This window comes from Scyliorhinus torazame, chromosome X (assembly GCF_047496885.1).
Source record: "Scyliorhinus torazame isolate Kashiwa2021f chromosome X, sScyTor2.1, whole genome shotgun sequence".
NCBI classification, from domain to species: domain Eukaryota; kingdom Metazoa; phylum Chordata; class Chondrichthyes; order Carcharhiniformes; family Scyliorhinidae; genus Scyliorhinus; species Scyliorhinus torazame.
The window spans coordinates 37,557,955-37,578,082 of record NC_092738.1 but is presented as its reverse complement, the minus strand read 5'-3'; the positions used below and the strand labels follow the sequence as shown (position 1 = coordinate 37,578,082).

Genomic DNA, 20,128 nt, shown 5'->3' with positions numbered 1-20,128 from the left:
TGTCGGTGGTCGATGTGGAAGTGTAATGGGTAGCTTTGGGTTCTGAACTTGCGTCTGTGACTGAACTAGGCCAAGTAGTATTGAACTTGCAGTTTTAAGATATCCAACAGACTGGATTTGTATTGTTTGTTTCTCTCCTGCTCACACCCTATTCCCTTCCCCATGATGTCTCTCGATCCTTCACTCTTTCTTCAACACTCCTTCTTCATGGGGTTGCCTTGCTTCCCCAATGCTTCCCTTATCTTTCGCCCTCTTCCCCCTCTCTTTTTCTCCTCCTCTCGCTCGCTCTCTTTTTCTCCTCCTCTCTCTTTTTCTCCTCCTCTCACTCTCTTTTTCTCCTTCCCTCTCTCTCACACAGATACACCTATGAGATTGCGCCAGTCTTTGTGCTGATGGAGGAGGTGGTGTTGAAGAAGCTTCGCGCACTTATTGGATGGCAGTGTGGCGATGGAATTTTCTGCCCAGGTTAGTGCCACGACAGTCAAACCCAGGGTCAGGCTGTATGCTTTATTTTCAATCCCGCTCTTCCAGCATTCCTCGCACATGGCTAACGCCTTGTCTAATATTCGAAGCGGCGACGCCTATCCAATTCAATGTTGGGCACTGCATTCGATTGGTCTCCTGGTAAACTGATCACCACTTCAGGGGAGAGTCTGTGCTAGGAGGTAGCTATGCATTGCGAATGCTCACATTCTACACTGTCCTTCCAGAAGGTGGTGTCGTGGTAACATCGCTGGACTAGGATTCCAGAGGCCCAGGCTAAGGCTCAGGGGACACGGGTTCAAATCCCACCTCGCAGCTGGTGGAATTTAAATTCAGTCAATAAAATCTGGAATCTTCCCACCTTGGAGCCAGTTTTGAATCTAACTTATCCGTGAAGCTGTTCATTTTCTGAACTGTCTGCCATGTGGGGCCTCGTCAAAAGGCTTGCTAAAATCCATACAGACTACATCAAACATGTAACCTTATCAACCTTCTGTGTTTACTCCTCCATTCAATCAAGGCAGCATTTGTTTGAGTAAGGCATCAAGGACTGGGGCGGGGGGTTGTGAGGAGAACCCTCCACTGGTTGGATCATACCCAGCACAAAGGAAGGTGGTTGTGGTGGTTGGAGGTCAATCATCTCAGCTCCAGGACATCACTGCAGGAGTTCCTCAGGGTAGTGTCCTAGGCCCAGCCATCTTCAGCTGCTTCATTAACAACTTTCCATCCATCATAAATATGGCGTGATGGTACAGTGGTTAGCACTGCTGCCTCACAGCGCCATGGACCGGGTTCAATTCCGGCTTTGGGTGTATGTGCGCGTGTCTCCGTGTCCTTCCACCGAATGCTCCAGTTTCGTCCCACAGTCCAAAGATGTGCAAGGTAGGTGGATCGACCATGGTCAATGCGCGGGGCTACGGGGATAGGGCAGGAGAGTGGACCCACCCCCCAAAGCCTGTCCACCATCTACAAGGCACAAGTCAGGAGTGTGATGGAATACTCTCCACTTGCCTGGATGAGCGCAGCTCCAACAACACTCAAGAAGCTCAACACCATCCAGGACAAAGCAGCCCCGCTTGATTGCTCCCCCTTCCACAAACATTCACTCCCTCCACCACCGACGCACAGTAGCAGCCGTGTGTACCGTCTACAAGATGCACTGCAGCAACTCACCAAGGCTCCTTAGGCAGCACCTTCCAAACCCACGACCTCTACCATCTAGAAGGACAAGAGCAGCAGATACCTGGGAACCCCACCACCTGGAGGTTCCCCTCCAAGTCACTCATCATTGGAACTATATCGGTCACTGGGTCAAAATCCTGGAACTCCCTCCCTAACAGCACTGTGGGTGTACCTACACCAGACGGACTGCAGCGGCTCAAGAAGGCAGCTCACTCCCACCTTCTCAAGGGGCAATTAGGGATGGGCAATAAATGCTGGGCCTAGCCAGCAATATACACATCCTGTAAAAAATGAAACAAAAGTTAGTTAAACACAAACGTGCCTCAACAAATCTGTGCTGACTGTCTCTGACGAATCCGTCTTTCTGAATGATGATTTATATCTGCTCTCAGAATTTATCTGCCACTGAGGTGAGGTTGACTGGTCTGTTATTGCTCCAACTATTCCTCCCTCCCTCATGTTGCAGGCCTAGGCACCATGTCCATTATTGGGAAACCATGGTCGGCACCTATGCTGTTTCCTCCCTTAGCTGCCTGAGATGTGTTCAATCTGGACCTGGTGGTTTATCCACTTTGAATGATGCTGAATGTAATAACTTCGCCAAGCCCAGTCTTCCAACACCAAAGCCCTTTATTGCAAGAACGACGAAGGCCGCTGCCATGGCTTTCAATACACACGTCCAAGCCCAGGGACCGACGGAGATGCCGGGCTGGGTTGGAACAGCGAGTTTGAAGCTTCCGCCTTACATTTCCTGCCCCTAACCACCCACTTAATAGGGGAATTGGGGAGATCCATTGATGATTCCTTCGTGGCCACCATAAAATCCCTCCCCCATCAAATCCGTTTCTCCCTCAGAACTCCCACAGCGAGGATGTCTTTTCCGCCTCTTTGAGATCCTCCTGTGGTCCGTCGAGGGTGGAACTGGATCAGGAGGTGTGAACTGCATTAGAGACCTTTGCTTCCGGAGAGAGCGCCTGAGAGTTACTGGCGCGGATTCCTCCTCGGTGTCGGAGCACGTGTTTCCTCTGCTTCCATCTTGGAACCTGAATCCTCGTTATCGGGGGAGATGGATACCAGGTTCACGACAGGTGGTAGCCCTGCACTGGCTGTGGCCACCCTTATGGCTGGTATTGAGGTTTGTATGGGGACAGGATCCCTACTTCTAAGGTGCTCCAGATGTTTCCTCAAGACCTTATCCTGGATTTTCACTTTGTAGGACGCTGGTCCCGTTTTCTCCAATGTAACTTCAGGAACCCAGCTGGAGCCATCTCCAAAGTTCCTCACATAGATCAGATCACCCGTCTTCAATGTGCTTTTAGATCTCGCAGAGTCATAATTTATCTTCTGATTCTCTTGTTGGGACTCCATCCTCCCCGTGCGGTTTGAGAATAGGAGGTTTAATCTCCTACGAAGCCGCGGTTCCATTAACAGTTCCTCTGGGCGATTCCTGTTGCATGAGCAGTGGTCCTATAATCAAACCGTAACCATGCCAATTTGGTCTCTATGGATGCTGTCGGTTTATTTTTCATGCTGGTTTTCAAGGTCTGCACCGCCTGTTCTGCCACCCCATTCAGCAACGGGTGATGAGGTGCTGTTCTGATGTGCCTGATGCCACTAGATTGTCTGAAGCTTTGTAACTCGGCACTAGTGAAGGCAGTGCCATTGTTGGACTTCTGGTATTCCATGCGTGCAAAAGCTCTGTCTTAATTTCTTGATCATAGAGTGGAAGGTCGTGGAGCCCGTGCGGTGTATCTCCAACCATTTGAAGTGTGCATCTACCAGGATCAAAAACATGGAACCCGTAAAAGGCCCGGCAAAGTACACACATGCTCGCGCACCCATGGCCTGCCTGGCCACTCCCATGGGTGTTGGCGAAGCTGAAGGAGGGAGTTTTGCACTGCTTCACCAAGTCTGTGATGTCTGAGTCGAGACCAGGCGACCAGACGCAGCTCCTGGCGACAAATTTCATTTTGGAGACCCCCAGGGTGGTCATTATACAGCTCCTGTAGAATTGGGTGGCACCCTGAGTGGGGGACAACTACTCGGGACCCCCAAAGAATGATGCGGTCCTCGACACCGAGTTCCTCTTTCTGGGTCAGGTAAGATTTCCTGTCGTCTGAAGGTTGTCCTCGGACTCTGCCGTTCAGGATTATATACTTGAATTGTGACAGTGTCGGTCCTTCTGCGTCCAGGTCTTTATGCTTTGGGGACATTGGTAACGTCTGGTTTTTAAAAAAAAATTAGGGTCATCATGACCTCTTCTAACACTGGCATGGGAGTCGGGCTTGAGGGCAGGGGGCTGCAACTCGAGGCATCAACATTGACTATTGGTGTTCCAGAGCGGTGCTCGAAGAGATATTCATCAGCTGCAAGTAACAGGGCCCAACGCTGTATTCGGGCAGAAGCAATAGGGGACATTGCCTTTATTCTCAAAAAAAGTTTCAATAAAGGCTTGTGGTTGGTCGCTATTGTGAAATGCCTGCCATAGACGTACTGATGAAACTTTTTACACCAAACACAACTGTCTATCCCTCCTTCTCGATTTGAGAATATCTCCATTCGGTATCCAAGAGAGTCCTGGATGTGTAAGCAATGGGCCTTTCTGCCCCGTCTTTCCAGCGGCGTGAGAGTACCGCCCAACCCCATAAGGGGAAGCATCTCATGTCAGGAAGAGTTCCTTTTTAGGGTCGAAATGGGCCAATAAATTGGACGACCGCAGCTGTCGTTTTACTTTCTCCAAGGCCTCGGCCTGTGGAGCCTCCCAAGACCACGTCTGCTACTTTTGCCAAATTCAGGATAAACATCCCATAATCATAGAATCATTGAATTTACAGTGCAGAAGGAGGCCATTCGGCCCATCAAGTCTGCACCGGCCCTTGGAAAGAGCGCCCCACTCAAGCACACACCACCTCCAGCCTATCCCAGTAACCCCAATTAACCTTTGTTTTGTTCACTAAGGGCAATTTATCATGGTCAATCCACCTAACCTGCACATCTTTGGACTGTGGGAGGAAACCGGAGCACCCGGAGGAAACCCACGCAGACACGGGGAGAACGTGCAGACTCCGCACAGACAGCGACCCAAGCCGGGAATTGAACCTGGGACCCTGGCGCTGTGAAGCAACTGTGCTAACCACTATGCTACCATTTGACTAATCCCAGGAAGGATTTCAATTCCGTTGTGTTTCTTGGAGTTGGTGCTTCCCTGATGGCCCTCACCTTGACCTCTACTGGATGAAGCCCTTTTTTATAGCATCCGATAGCCCAAATGCACTTTGCTCGCTTGGAAAATGCATTTGTCCCTTTTTAGATATACCCCAGCTTTTGACAATTGCTGCAAGACAATTTGCTGCAAGACTAGGTTTGCCAGGTGGTCTCGTTCTGAAGTTCCCGTGATCAGAACGTCATCCAAGTGCACCACCACTTTAGGTAACCCTTGGAGTAAGTGCTCCATAATCTGTGGGAGTATGGCGCATGTTGACGAGACCCCCGAAGGGCAAGCGAGTATACTCATACAGGTCCTTGTGCGTGTTGATTGTAACGTATTTACAGGAATGCTTGTTTAATTTGAGTTGAAGATAGGCGTGGCTTATATCTAACTTAGTGAATTTCTGGCTACCTGCTAGCTTGGCATACAGGTTTCCTATTCTCGGTACGGGGTACCTATCCAGTTTGGAAACCCAATTGACCGTAAACTTCTAATCCCCACAGAGGCAGACCGATTTGGCCGGCTTGAAGACGGGGCCAACAGGCGCTGCCCGCTCTGTAAATCGCATGGGCCTTATTATGCCTAGATTTTCTAGACACCCAAGCTCGGTATCCAACAGGGAATATGGAACTGGTCTTGCTGTAAAATATTTAGGCATAGTATCAGGGTCAACATAAATTGAGAAGATATTTATTCCGAACCCCTAGGCCCATCACCAACAACATTGTGCCCCAGCCTCCCAGAGAGAGTGATAATCTATGTTGCCTTCAGTCAATCTGTAAATATTAGCTTTCGAGCAACTGATAGTATGAGGGGACTGCATGAGTCGGCCATGTTTTTTTTAATATGCTTTTTCTGTCCACAGGAGGCTCGATATCCAATATGTATGCTATGAATGTGGCCAGGTACAAGATCTTCCCTGAAGTCAAGAAGCGGGGCCTGTGGGACATGCCGAGACTGGCAGTCTTCACCTCTGAAGAGGTGAGTTCGTTGGGGATTGTCTAGTTGCCTCAGCTGCTATTAATAAGAACTGACTTTGCGCTTGGAGATGATCTTTGCAGTGTTTTTAAAAAAAATATATTTTATTTAAATTTTTCAAACAAACATTTTTCCCGTTTTTACAACTCAACAAGGGATTATACATTAAACATTATTTAAATAATATAGTGAGCTTACAACAAAACTAGAAAAGAAAAAACAAATAAATAGCAAAAACACAACATAGTACTCTTCCCCCCTCCTCCCTGGGTTGCTGCTGCTGTCATTTCTATCTTTTCATTATCGTTCCGCGAGATAGTCAAGGAACGGTTGCCACCGCCTGGAGAACCCCTGAGCCGATCCTCTCAACGCAAATTTTATTCGTTCCAATCTTATGAACCCTGCCATGTCGTTTATCCAGGCCTTCACGCCCGGGGGCTTCGCTTCCTTCCACATAAGTAGAATCCTTCGCCGGGCTACTAGGGACGCAAAGGCCAAAATGTCGGCCTCTTTCGCCTCCTGCACTCCCGGTTCTTCTGCAACCCCAAATATAGCTAACCCCCAGCCTGGCTTGACCTGGACCCCACCACCTTTGAAATTACCCTTGCCACACACCCCCAGAACTCGTGCAGTGCCGGACACGACCAGAACATGTGTGTGTGGTTCGCCGAGCTTCCCGAGCACCTCCCACACCTGTCCTCCACCCCGAAAAACCTGCTCAGTTTTGCTCCCGTCATATGTGCTCTATGTAAAACCTTAAATTGAATCAGGCTAAGCCTGGCACACGAGGACGAGGAATTTACCCTACTTACAGCATCCGCCCACAGCCCCTCCTCAATCTCTTCCCCCAGCTCTTCTTCCCATTTTCCCTTCAGCTCCTCTATCGTGGCCTCCCCCTCGTCCCTCATCTCCCGGTATACTTCGTACACTTTGCCCTCTCCAACCCATGCCCCCGAAATCACTCTATCTTGGATCCCTTGCGTCGGGAGCTGCGGAAATTCCCTCACCTGTTGCCTCGCAAATGCCCTCACTTGCATGTATCGGAAGGCGTTCTCTGGTGGCAACTTATATTTTTCTTCTAGCGCTCCCAGACTTGCAAACGTCCCGTCTATAAACAGGTCCCTCAGCTTCCTAATTCCTGCTCGCTGCCAACACTGGAACCCCCCATCCATCCTCCCTGGGACAAACCTGTGGTTATTCCTTATCGGGGACCACACCGAGGCACCCGTCACTCCCCTGTGTCGCCTCCACTGTCCCCAGATCCTCAAGGTCGCCACCACCACTGGGTTTGTGGTGTACCTTTTCGGGGAGAACGGCAGCGGCGCCGTCACCAGCGCTTTTAGGCTCGTTCCCTTACAGGACGCCATCTCCAGCTTCTTCCACGCTGCTCCCTCTTCCACTTACAGACCATCGACACATTGGCGGCCCAGTAATAGTCGCTCAGACTCGGCAGCGCCAGTCCCCCTCTGTCCCTACTGCGCTGCAGGAACCCCCTCTTTACTCTCGGGGTCTTTCCTGCCCACACAAAGCTCATAATGCTCCTGTCTATTTTTTTAAAAAAGGCCTTTGTGATCAGAATGGGGAGGCACTGAAACACGAAAAGAAACCTCGGGAGGACCACCATTTTAACTGCCTGCACTCTGCCCGCCAGCGATAGCGGCACCATATCCCACCTCTTAAAGTCCTCCTCCATCTGCTCCACCAGTCGCGTCAGGTTAAGTCTATGCAGGGTTCCCCAGTTCCTGGCCACCTGGATCCCCAGGTATCGGAAGTTCCTTACCACTCTCCTCAGCGGCAGAGCATCTATCCCCCTGCCCTGTTCCCCGGGGTGCATTACAAAAAGCTCGCTCTTCCCCATATTTAGTTTATATCCCGAGAACTCTCCAAACTCCCTAAGTATCTGCATTACCTCTGGCATCTCCTCTACCGGGTCCGCAACGTATAGCAGTTGATCATCTGCGTAAAGCGACACTCAGTGTTCCTCTCCCCCTCTAAGCACCCCACTCCACTTCTTAGAATCCCTCAGCGCTATGGCCAGTGGTTCAATTGCCAACGCGAACAGTAAAGGGGACAGGGGACACCCTTGTCTTGTACCCCTATGTAGTCGAAAGTATCCCGATCTTTGCCTGTTTGTAACGACGCGTGCCATCGGGGCCCCATATAAGAGTCTGACCCATCTAATAAACCCCTCACCGAACCCAAACCGCTTCAGCACCTCCCACAGATAGTCCCACTCCACCCTATCGAATGCCTTCTCTGCATCCATCGCCGCCACTATCTCTGCCTCCCCCTCCGGTGGGGGTGTCATCATCACCCACAGCAGCCTTCGTACATTAACATTCAGTTGTCTCCCCTTTACAAACCCTGTCTGATCGTCATGTACCACCCCTGGGACACAATCCTCTATCCTTGTCGCCACCACTTTGGCCAGTAGTTTGGCGTCTACATTTAGGAGTGAGATCGGCCTGTATGACCCGCATTGCAGCGGGTCTTTATCTCGTTTCAGGATTAGCGATATCGTCGCCTCCGACATTGTCGGGGGTAGCATCCCCCTTTCCTTAGCCTCATTAAAGGTTCTCGCCAAGAGCGGGGCCAAAAGATCCATATACTTCCTGTAGAATTCCACCGGAAACCCGTCTGGTCCCGGGGCCTTCCCTGCCTGCATGTTCCCCAGTCCTTTAATCACCTCATCCACCTCGATTAACGCCCCCAGACCTGCCACCTCCTGCCCCTTCACCTTCGGGAACCTTAGCTGGTCCAGAAAGTGTAGCATTCCTTCTTTCCCCCCCGAGGGTTGGGACTTGTATAGCCTCTCATAAAAGGTCTTGAACACCTCGTTCACTTTCCCTGCTCTCTGCTCCATATTTCCCGTTTCGTCCCTAACTCCCCCGATCTCCCTCGCCGCCACCCTCTTCCGAAGTTGTTAGGCTAGCAGCCGGCTCGCCTTTCCCCCATACTCGTATTGTATCCCCTGTGCCTTCCTCCACTGTGCCTCCGCCTTTCCCGTGGTCAGCAGGTCAAACTCCGTCTGTAGTCTTCGTCTTTCTCTGTATAGCCCTTCGTCTGGGGCCTCCGCATATTTTTTATCCACCCTCAAAATCTCCCCCACTAATCCCTCTCTTTCTTTGCCCTCTTGTTTCCCCTTGTGGGCTCTGATGGAGATCAGCTCTCCTCTAACCACCGCCTTCAGCGCTTCCCATACTACCCCCACCTGAACCTCCCCATCGTCGTTGACCTCCAGGTATCGCTCAATACACCCCCTCACCCTTCCGCAGACCCCCTCGTCCGCCAGTAGTCCCATATCCAGTCGCCAGAGTGGGCGCTGCTCCCTTTCCTCTCCTAGTTCCAGATGCACCCAATGCGGGGCGTGGTCTGAAACGGCTATGGCCGAGTACTCCGTTCCTGCCACTTTCGGGATCAGCGCCCTTCCCAAAACGAAAAAGTCTATCCGGGAGTATACCTTGTGGACGTGGGAGAAAAAAGAGAACTCTTTACCCATCGGCCTGGCGAATCTCCACGGATCCACTCCCCCCATTTGTTCCATAAATCCCTTAAGCACCTTGGCCGCTGCCGGCCTTCTCCCGGTTCTGGATCTGGACCGGTCTAGCCCTGGATCCAGCACTGTGTTAAAATCCCCCCCCCCATTACCAAGCTTCCCACCTCCAGGTCCGGGATACGTCCCAGCATTCGCTTCATGAATCCCGCGTCATCCCAGTCCGGGGCACATACATTCACCAGCACAACCGCCTCTCCCTGCAGTCTGCCACTCGCCATCACATATCTGCCCCCACTGTCCACCACTATATTCTTAGCCTCGAACGATACACGTTTCCCCACCAATATTGCCACCCCTCTGTTTTTCACGTCCAGCCCTGAGTGGAATACCTGTCCCACCCATCCTTTCCTTAATCTAACCTGATCCGCCACCTTCAGGTGTGTCTCCTGGAGCATGACTACGTCCGCCTTCAGTCTCTTTAAGTGCGAAAACACCCGTGCCCTCTTAATCGGCCCATTTAAACCTCTCACATTCCACGTGATCAGCCGGATTGGGGGGCCATTCACCGCCCCCCCCCCCCTCGTCGACTAGCCATCCCCTTTTTTAGGCCATCTGCTCATCCAGGTCCCGCACACCCGTCTGTCCCCCAGGCAGCGCCCTCCCGCCCCGATCACCTCATCTCTTACCAGCTCCCCCTTGCACTGAGCAGCAGCAACCCAGTTGATCCACCCCCCCCCCCCCCCCCCCCCCCCCGCCCCGCTAGATCCCCCTCTAGCTTGGTTGCTCCCCCCATATTGCTTCCGGAAGTCAGCTAACTCTGGCTGACCCCGGCTTCCCCCGTTCATTCTTTGACCTCCCTGCGTGTGGGGCTCCCTTCCTTCCTGCGCCCGTTTTCCCGCTATAATTTCCATAGCGCGGGAAAATACCCGCGCTTTCCTCTCGGCCCCGCCCCTTATGGCGCAGTTCCCTCATTCTCCTTCCCTGTCCCTTTTCCCACCGGCGCCCACATTTCTTCGTGTCTCCCCCCCATCGGGGGGAGAAAAATTCCCCGTCCAACATTGCTGTACAATAGCCCTCCCCTTTCCCCACTTTACATTTCTGTACCACCACCTCGCTGCTTCTCTCCAAACATCAAACTCTCAAATCTAGTCCAGTTTCTCTTCTTGGATGAATGTCCATGCCTCATCCGCCGTCTCGAAGTAGTGGTGCTTGCCCTGATGCGTGACCCGCAGTCACTGCGCCGGCTGCAGCATCCCAAATTTTATTTTCTTCCTATGGAGCACCGCCTTGGCCCAGTTAAAGCTTGCCCTCCTTCTCGCCACCTCCGCACTCCAGTCCTGATACACACGTATCACCGCATTCTCCCATTTGCTACTCCGTGCCTTCTTGGCCCAGCTCAGGACCATCTCTCTGTCCCTGTAGCGATGGAACTTCACCACTATTGCTCTTGGTGTGTCACCTGCCTTTGGTCTTCTCACGAGGACCCGGTACGCTCCCTCCACTTCCAGGGGGCCCGTTGGGGCCTCAGCTCCCTTTAGTGTGTGGAGCATCGTGCTCACATAAGCCCCAACATCAGCTCCCTCTGCTCCTTCGGGGAGACCTAGAATCCGTAGGTTTTTCCTCCTCGAGCTGTTCTCCAGGGCTTCCAGCCTTTCTATGCACCTCTTGTGTAGTGCCTCGTGTGTCTCCGTTTTTACCACCAGACCCTGTATCTCATCTTCATTCTCGGCTGCCTTTGCCTTCACTCTACGGAGCTCCATCGCCTGGATCTTTTGTGTTTCCTTCAGTCCCTCGATTGCCAGTAACATCGGCGCCAGCACCTCTTTCTTGAGCTCCTCCACACATCGTCGGAGAAACTCCTGCTGGTCCGGGCCCCATACCATCTGGGCTCCATCGGCCGCCATCTTGCTTCTCCCTTCTCTTCTCTGCCGCTGGTCCAAAGGATCCTTCGCAATCTGGCCACTACCGCCGCTCCTTTCCATACACACCCGGGGGGACTCCTTCCTTCGTCACTCCACACTGGGTTAGGTCGAAAAGAAATTCCGTTGGGGCTCCCGATAAGAGCCCAAAAGTTCATTGGAACGGGAGCTGCCGAAACGTGCGGCTTAGCAGTGCATCGCCGCACCCGGAAGTCCATCTTTGCAGTGTTTGACTCCATCCGAGAAGCTCGTCATTTAAGGTTGGCAGTTGTTCCTGGGGCACAACCTTAGATTTTCGTGGGCTGGTGGACGTACTTGCCCTCGGGGAGAGCTTCGGCTATCGAGGATTTGAACACGAGGATGGGAATTTCTAAACTTGAAATGTTGCCGAGCTATGTCAGTCAGTGAGCACGGGGACGCTGAGGAATGGTCCCTCTTTCACTTTGAATGTTCAGCCTCCTGTTATTTTCTCGATAACCTCATCCGTGCTCCTTCGAACCTTTCTCTCATTTTCTCTCTCAAACAAGACCCCCTTTCTCTTTGCAACAGTGTGTGGCCACTTTCAATCTCCGGTCCGATACCAGCTGACAGTGGTGAAAATAGATGGATGCATCCTGGAAGCGCAGTGAGAGACTAGGACTGAACCAGTGCCGGTCCCCAGTCCATCATCACAGAGTCTTTGCCGGTTTGGTGAAGAACAATCCAGTTCATCCCTGTCTCTTCTCCCCATATCTCTGCAGTTTTCTCTGTCGTTATCTGATGCCCTTTTGAAAGCTCCTATTGAATCTGTATCCACTTCCATATAAGGCAGTGCATTCCAAATCTTAACCACTCATTGCGTAATGCCAATCATCTTTAAACCTGTTATCAACCCAGGCATTGGAAACAATGGCATAGGAAGGCAACTGCAGTGTTAACGTTCATGTATTCCAGAACAAGGATGTACTGATGAGGCTGTACAAGGCTCTGGTCAGACCCCATTTGGAGTATTGTGAGCAGTTTTGGGCCTCGTATCTAAGGAAGGATGTGCTGGCCTTGGAAAGGGTCCAGAGGAGGTTCACAAGAATGATCCCTGGAATGAAGAGCTTGTCGTATGAGGAACGGTTGAGGACTCTGGGTCTGTACTCGTTGGAGTTTAGAAGGATGAGGAGGGGATCTTATTGAAACTTACAGGATACTGCGAGGCCTGGATAGAGTGGACGTGGAGAAGATGTTTGCACTTGTAGGAAAAACTAGAAGCAGAGGGCACAATCTCAGACTAAAGGGACGATCCTTTAAAACAGAGATGAGGAGGAATTTCTTCAGCCAGAGGGTGGTGAATCTGTGGAACTCTTTTCCGCAGAAGGCTGTGGAGGCCAAGTCACTGAGTGTCTTTAAGACAGAGATAGATAGGTTCTTGATTGATAAGGGGATCAGGGGTTATGGGGAGAAGGCAGGAGAATGGGGATGAGAAAATATCAGCCATGATTGAATGGCGGAGCAGACTCGATGGGCCGAGTGGCCTAATTCTGCTCCTATGTCTTATGGTCTCTTATTTTACTACAATAAAAACAGAAAATACTGGATAATCTCAGCAGCTCTGACAGCATCTGTGGAGAGAGAAGGGAGCGAACCTTTCGAGTCTGGATGACTCTGTCAAAGCTGGAAATGGGGTCAGATTGATACTGTTGTTGGGGGGGGGGGCAGCTCTAGGTGGAGATTGACAAAGGTGTCGTGGACAGATGACAAAGGGAATGTAAATGGTGGTGATAATTATGAAGAAGGATGCTGATGGTAGCACCTGCAGCCCCACTGCTCCAAGCCCTCGCCTCCCACTTGAAATGATGGCCGCGATCGAACAGCCACGCTGCGCCCCAAAAGTAGCGTGCCGCTGCGCAACATAGTTGATAGAAGCTGGGAGACCCCGCTCACGGGATCTACCCGGCTCGCAACACCTCGAGATCCAACATGATCTCGCAAGACGTGGGCAGGATCACGTTTTGGCAAATCTGCGTATTGGAGGGAGACAGCTAGTCTCACTTTAATGTGCAGATTCCCAAGGTACCCGAGGCATTGGGATCTGTCCTCTTCAACCTCGGGCGAGCGCCATCCAGTACTGGTCTCCTCAAATGGGGGCCAGATGGAATGGCCCTCGTGGGGGATCTCCAAGGGATCTGAGGCCCCCAGGTGCATGCCCTTTGGGCAGGGTGATGTGGAGATGCCGGCGTTGGACAAGGGTGAGCACAGTAAGAAGTCTTACAACACCAGGTTAAAGTCCAACAGGTTTGTTTCGATGTCACTAGCTTTCGGAGCGCTGCTCCTTCCTCAGGTGAATGAAGAGGTGGTTCCAGAAACATATATATAGACAAATTCAAAGATGCATTCAAAGTATCGTATTGCATCTTTGACTTTGTCTATATTGTTATGGGCGAGGCTTTTCAGAACCCCAAAATGTATCATGGAGTTCAACCAACCTCTCCCTTTAATGGATTTGTTGCTTTTCCGAGCACACGGCTTTTCCCCTAGGTGTGGTATTACAATTATGGACACGTGGGTTTTTAAACACAAAACACTGTTTATTCCATGAACTCAACTTAACATCTTAAATAAACATTGGATCTCTTAACACCCCTTACTTCAAAGATAACTCAGAAAATGTTGCAACAGTAAATAATTCCTTAAAATGTTCCTTCAAACATCCAAAAGACTTAACACCTTTAAACAGTATCACATCAGGTTAAAGGATATATATATTTTCTGTAGAATGGCAGAGACTGTCGCGAACTGGCTTTCCACTTTTAAACTGCTCTCAGCAAAACCAGCCAGGCACTTTTTAGCTGCTCTCAACAAAACCAAAGTGCAAAACCTGCAGCTCTCTGGAAACAGACAGACACTGCTTTTAAACTGAAACTAAAAACCTGCCTAATGGCTGACCTAAAGCCCAGCCCCACCCACTCTCTGACATCACTGTTTTCTTAAAGGTACATTGCTTACACATCCATTTCTTAAAGGCACTCTTGCATGACAATATGTATGTTTCTGGAACCCTCTTCATTCACCTGAGGAAGGAGCAGCGCTCCGAAAGCTAGTGACATCGAAACAAACCTGTTGGACTTTAACCTGGTGTTATAAGACTATTTGGGCAGAGTGGTATGATGGCACTGCTGAATCCACCTGGGCATCCTTACACTGCCAGCCTGGAATCCTGGCAGTGCCACCTGAGTGCCAGCCTGGCATTGCCAAGGTACCCAGGTGGCACTGCCACCTGGCAGGAGTACTGCCAGGGTACCCAGGTGGCACTGCCACCTGGCAGGAGTACTGCCAGGGTACCAAGTTGGCACTGCCAAGGTGGTATTTTTCGCACAGCAGTGATCGGGCCAAATGGCCTCCTCTTGCACACTAGGGATTCCATGGACTTTAATGCCTCAGTCACACCTTCTTCCTCCACCAGTAGATCTCCATTTTAGTCCCTAATCGGCCATAGCCCTCTGACAACCTTTATACTGTAAATATGCCAATAGAAACTTTATATACCATTGTGCTGAATGCTGCATAAAATAAGTAACTGGCATTCTTTGCTTGCCCACAGTGCCATTATTCCATGATGAAGGGAGCTGCGTTACAGGGTTTGGGCACAGACAATGTGTATGTGGTCAAAACAGATGAAAGGTGAGTTCCAAGTGTGCTAGACTGGTGTGGTGTTAGAGTCCAACTGTGTCCCTCAACAGGGGGAACTGCAAGTGTTCCAAGGTTTCAAACCTCTCCCTTTATACTCAACAATTCCAATTCAGTACAAATCTGCATTTAGAAAAAGTCAACTCATGACCATGAAACAATTGTCGCAAAAAAACCCATCTACTTTCTGATCATAGAAGATCACAGAATCCCTACAGCACAGAAGGAGGCCATTTGGCCCATCGAGTCTGCACTGACCCTCCGAAAGAGCACCCCACCCAGATCCACTCCCCCACTCTATCCCCGCAGGCCCACCTAACCTGTACATCTTTGTACTGTGGGAGGAAACCGGAGCACCCAGAGGAAACCGAAATGCAGACACGGGGAGAACGTGCAAACTCCGCACAGACAGTCACCCAAGACCAGAATTGAACCTGGGTCCATGGAGCTGTGAGGCAGCAGTGCAAAACACTGTGCCGTCCATCTGTAGTGCAACAGATACTTTTTTAAAAGGACATTCATGAATGCTTTAGGGAAGGAAATCTAATACTCTTTGTGTCACAAGTCAGCTTACATTAACACTACAATGACGTTACTGTGAAAGCCCCTCGTCGCCACATTCCGGCGCCTGTTCGGGTCACAGAGGGAGAATTCAGAATGTCCAATTCACCCAACAGCACGTCTTTCGGGACTTGTGGGAGGAAACCGGAGCACCCGGAGGAAACCCACGCAGACACGGGGAGAACGTGCAGACTCCGCACAGAGAGTGACCCAGCGGGGAATCGAACCTGGGTCCCTGGTGCTGTGAAGCAATGGTGCTAACCACTGTGCTACCCTGTCCTTACCCGGTCTGGTCTACATGTGACTCCAGATCCATAAGTTCTTGCTCTCTGAAATGGCCACTCCGTTCAAGAACAATTAGGGATGGGCAATAAATGCTGGCCCAGCCAACGACTCCCACATCCCATCAATACGAAATATGTATGCATTTCTTCCATCCCATTCTTGCTGTTCTTCTGCACAATGTTCCAACTGCTTTCTCTGGGGATGTGCCCCAAGCTTCAAGGTTGCTCACTGTTCCGGTCCCAGTTGGCGGTGTTAGTGGATGGGAGGATTACAGAATGGAATGCTAGCTCAAAAGATTGTAACCTGTACTTTTTCTTTTTAGAAAACGCGGAGGAACAAAGTCGCAGGATTACTAATTAGTCTTTAACAACGAGAAAAAAAACATTTTATTGAACATGAAAAATTTAATTATAATATAATACTCCCTTCGCTTCACAAATCTATCAAGTGTTCGAAGATAACAGCCCAGTCTGAAACAAATGGCTGATGCTGCTCACCCAATCCTCCATGGATTTCTTCTCAAAATCCCCCAGATGATTGTCACATGATTGTTTCCACTCCCAAAAAGTTGTCTTCAAAACGATGCTTTCCATCAGGTGTTTTCATTCCGAATCCAGCTCCAGGTTTTCCAACTATTCTTTCAAACCGAGCTTTTGCTCCACTGATTTGATGAGGAATAGAGCTCCATGTTTTCCGCCTCTCCTTTCAGGCTTCCTTTGTCTTAAAGGCCTTTACACAAACTCTGAGATCCAACCACCGATTTCCACAATTATTTCAAATAATGCCTCATAAACTGTAGTAAAATTCCACAAACCTTAGAACTACTTCAGATATCTTTCTGGCCTCTCATGGGCCAACCTTTTCAGCCTTATCTGTGGCTTTACTGAACAATACTCTGCTCTAGTTCCAGTTTCTCTTTGTTTCTTTAACTTCAGACTATTGGAAATGTCTCTTCATTTCTCTAGTTTCCTAACAAGCAGTTCTTTCGATTTCTGGCATGTTTTCTTAACTATTGCTCCGCAGTATGGATTTTCTTCTAGCAAAGCTGAGAGCTGGTCGCTCTCTCGCTTCCTACCCCCAATTGCTATGAATTCAGCTAAAACGACACTCAGAAAGCCTTACTTTTTTCAAATACATTTAGATTACCCAATTATTATTTTCCGATTAAGAGGCAATTTAGCGTGGCCAATCCACCTACCCTGCACATCTTTGGGTTGTGGGGTGAGACCTACGCAGACAAGAAGAATGTGCAAACTCCACCACTGCCCCACCATGCCATCCGTCCAAACACCTTTGTCTAGCATGAACCTAACTGGAGTTTTAATCCTCTTGCATCAAACCCACTTAAATCTATAATTTATTTCCAATATTATCAATACAAATATAGCCCACCCAAAACTACCTCTGCTTTCCTGACACTCACTTGTACCCCTCGGGAGTGGGAGAAGCTGCTGGACTGCAATACACATTTGATGTTGTCTCAAATTATTGCTACCACTGCCTATTTCCAATTCCAGGTGATAGAATCTGTTGGGACATCTCCTACTCTGGGGCAAGTATGCGGATATTTTGTGATTTCATTACTGAACAATCCATGCCAGGGCACTGAAGGGCCCTCAGTCACACCCCGCCCCCGCGCCCCGAGTTCAAGTTTCACTCCAGGCCTGGGGCAGAAAGATTAAGGCTGACACTCCAGTGCAGCACTAAACCAGTGCAGCAATGTCAGAGGTGCCACCTTTCAATGAGACGTTCAACCGAGGCCCTGTCTGTCCTCTTGGGTGTACATATAAAAGATCCCACAGCACTATTTTGAGCAAAGAGGTTATCCCCAGTGCCCTCGCCAGTAAATCAACATTGCAAAATCTATCATCGGGTCTGGGCTCTTGCTGGACACAAATTGGCTGCCTTTCCTTTTTTACAGTCGAGACAACATGTCAAAAGTACTTCATTAGTGTAATTGGGATAGCCATGACAAGTGCTACATAAATGTGAGTTTTTTTTAATTTTGCCCTTGATCTCTTTAAAAAGCACCATTGATTCTTTTACATCTACCTTTTTTTGTTTAATGGCTCATGTGAAAGACGGAACGTCTGACAGTCCTGCTCTGGAATGTCAGCCTAGATTTTCTGCTTGAGTCTTTGGATTAGGATTCCAAAGCCATTCGTAAAAATTGTCGAGTTCCTTGAGGAACATTCAGTCACGGCCACCTTTTTGCTTCCAGTCACTGAACCAAATTATGAAGTCCCAGAATGCTGTCATAAAATTCAGAAACACAAATAACGCGTAACTTGGTTAAAAAAGCTTCCTGAGACAAAGCTGCCATTTCCCCTTAATGTCATCGGCTCCAATCTTTTTTAACAAGCCCTCTGTGTGGGAGTTCACCAGATGCCTTCTGAAAGTCCAGATATACAACATCCACCGCACCACCCTGGTTAATCTTCTCTGTTACCTCATCAGCAAAATTCAATCAAGTTAGTCAGGCACAATTTGCTTTTAAGGAATTCTGGTTCTCCTCGAGTTACCCATACCTTCCAAATGAAAGTTTATTTTTGTTCCTGTGTATAGTTTCCAATAACCCTCCACTAATAATAGGCAGACTGGGCTGTACGTTCCTGGTTTATCCCTCTCCCCTTTCTAGAATAATCATCACCAATCCTTCAGCACAAATCCTGTATACAATCGGGGCTAAAAGATCAAGGCCAATACCGCTGCAATCTCTACTATTCCCTCTTTCAGTAACTGAGGAAGCATTCCATCTGGAGTTTTACCACCTTTCAGTGTGAGTGCATCCTTTTAGTATTATCATCCTCTCTGTGACGTCACTCCATTTTAATGTAACCTTCACATCATTGGCTTCATTTCTGAAAACAGGGGTGAAGTACTCATAGTGTACTTTAGCAATGTCCTGTCTCTACATCGCTCATAGACTCCCTACAGTGCAGAAGGAGGCCATTCAGTCCATCGAGTCTGCACTGACCCTCTGAAAGAGCACTATACGCAACCTCACTCCCTGCACCATCCCCGTAACCCCAGACAACCTGCACGTCCCTGGACACTAATGTTCAACTTATCATGGCCAATCTATTTAACCTGCACATCTTTGGACTGTGGGAGGAAACCGGAGCACCCGGAGGAAACCCACGCACACACGGGGAGAACGTGCAAACTCCACATAGTCGCCAATTGAACCCGGGTCCCTGGTGCTGTGAGGCAGCAGTGCTAACGGCTGTGCCGCCTTGACCCTTTACAAGGCCCAACCTTTTCCCTAGCTAACTGCTTACACTTGGTGTTTAGGTTCAATTTAATATGTGTGCCCATTTTTCTTCTCAGAACCTCTTTTTCCCTCGCATGTTCCCTCTTTTCCACTTCTATCCTGTATTATTCAGAATCTTCCTGATGATCCAGTGAATTTTGCTCATGATATTTGTGATCAGCCTCCTTTTTCTGCCTCTATTCCAAATGTTGTTTCCATTAGCTTTGGATGATCCACCATTTCTCATCAAAGGAATATGTCTAGCTTGTAACTGGACACTCTCCGTTGAATATTCTCCATTGCTGCTTTATCCAGGTGTGTGTTTCCCCAGGGAGGCCTGTAACATGCTTAAATAATGTTTGTTTTAACATTGAACAGGGGGAGGATGATTCCAAAAGAACTGGCAAAGGAAATTTCTGCAGCAAAGTCCAAGGTAGGTTCCAATTGCATTAAGTGGACAGTGCTCGTCTATTTGTTTTCTGATGTCCCCCTCTCCTGGTATCTGGGTTGCAGACATCATTACATTGCTATTATCTCACCCCACTGTGTGACTCTTTGGGAGCATTGAAGCAAATCCATGTCTGCTTTGATCGAGATCAGCACAGATTGGGGAGCTATGGTATGCAAAAGAAAGACCCCAGAAAAGATATACAGGTCATGCTGAATCTTCTCCCACTTGTGATGAATGTAAGCAATTGGTATATATATTGTATTTTATATCTTTTGAAATAAGGTGTTTAAAAACCTGGGTTATGGTATATAGTTGTTTGCAGTGAAGATAGGTTAAGGTATCCTGGCTGCTAAAGCTGCAATTAAGAGGTCGTAAAAGGTAAGGTCATGATTGATTTTAACCATTTATCTGTTTACAGATAACTTTTTATGCTTGCTGGAGGTTCCCTGATAATTTGAGGGATTGTATGTAGCCCGAACTAAGCAGGTGATGGAACTTCATAGTGGGACACAGACGATTATAATTAATGGGAGGAGCCAGGTCTGTCTGTAGTTTTTGGCACGAGGGGACATAGCTTTAAACTGAGGGGTAATAAATATAGGACAGAGGTCAGAGGTAGGTTCTTTACGCAAAGAGTGGTGAGGCCGTGGAATGCCCT

The 20,128-nt window shown here is 49.2% G+C and overlaps 1 protein-coding gene across 1 annotated transcript in view; it reads left to right on the top strand.

Moving 5' to 3' along the window:
- The window catches only part of csad (cysteine sulfinic acid decarboxylase), a 152,746-nt gene that overhangs the window by 53,976 nt on the left and 78,642 nt on the right, over positions 1-20,128 (top strand). Inside the window, exons 5-8 of the mRNA XM_072494103.1 lie at positions 359-465; positions 5,739-5,854; positions 14,835-14,914; positions 19,398-19,452. Of these exons, the coding sequence (XP_072350204.1) occupies positions 359-465; positions 5,739-5,854; positions 14,835-14,914; positions 19,398-19,452 (358 nt within the window). The remainder of the gene's footprint in view (positions 1-358; positions 466-5,738; positions 5,855-14,834; positions 14,915-19,397; positions 19,453-20,128) is intronic.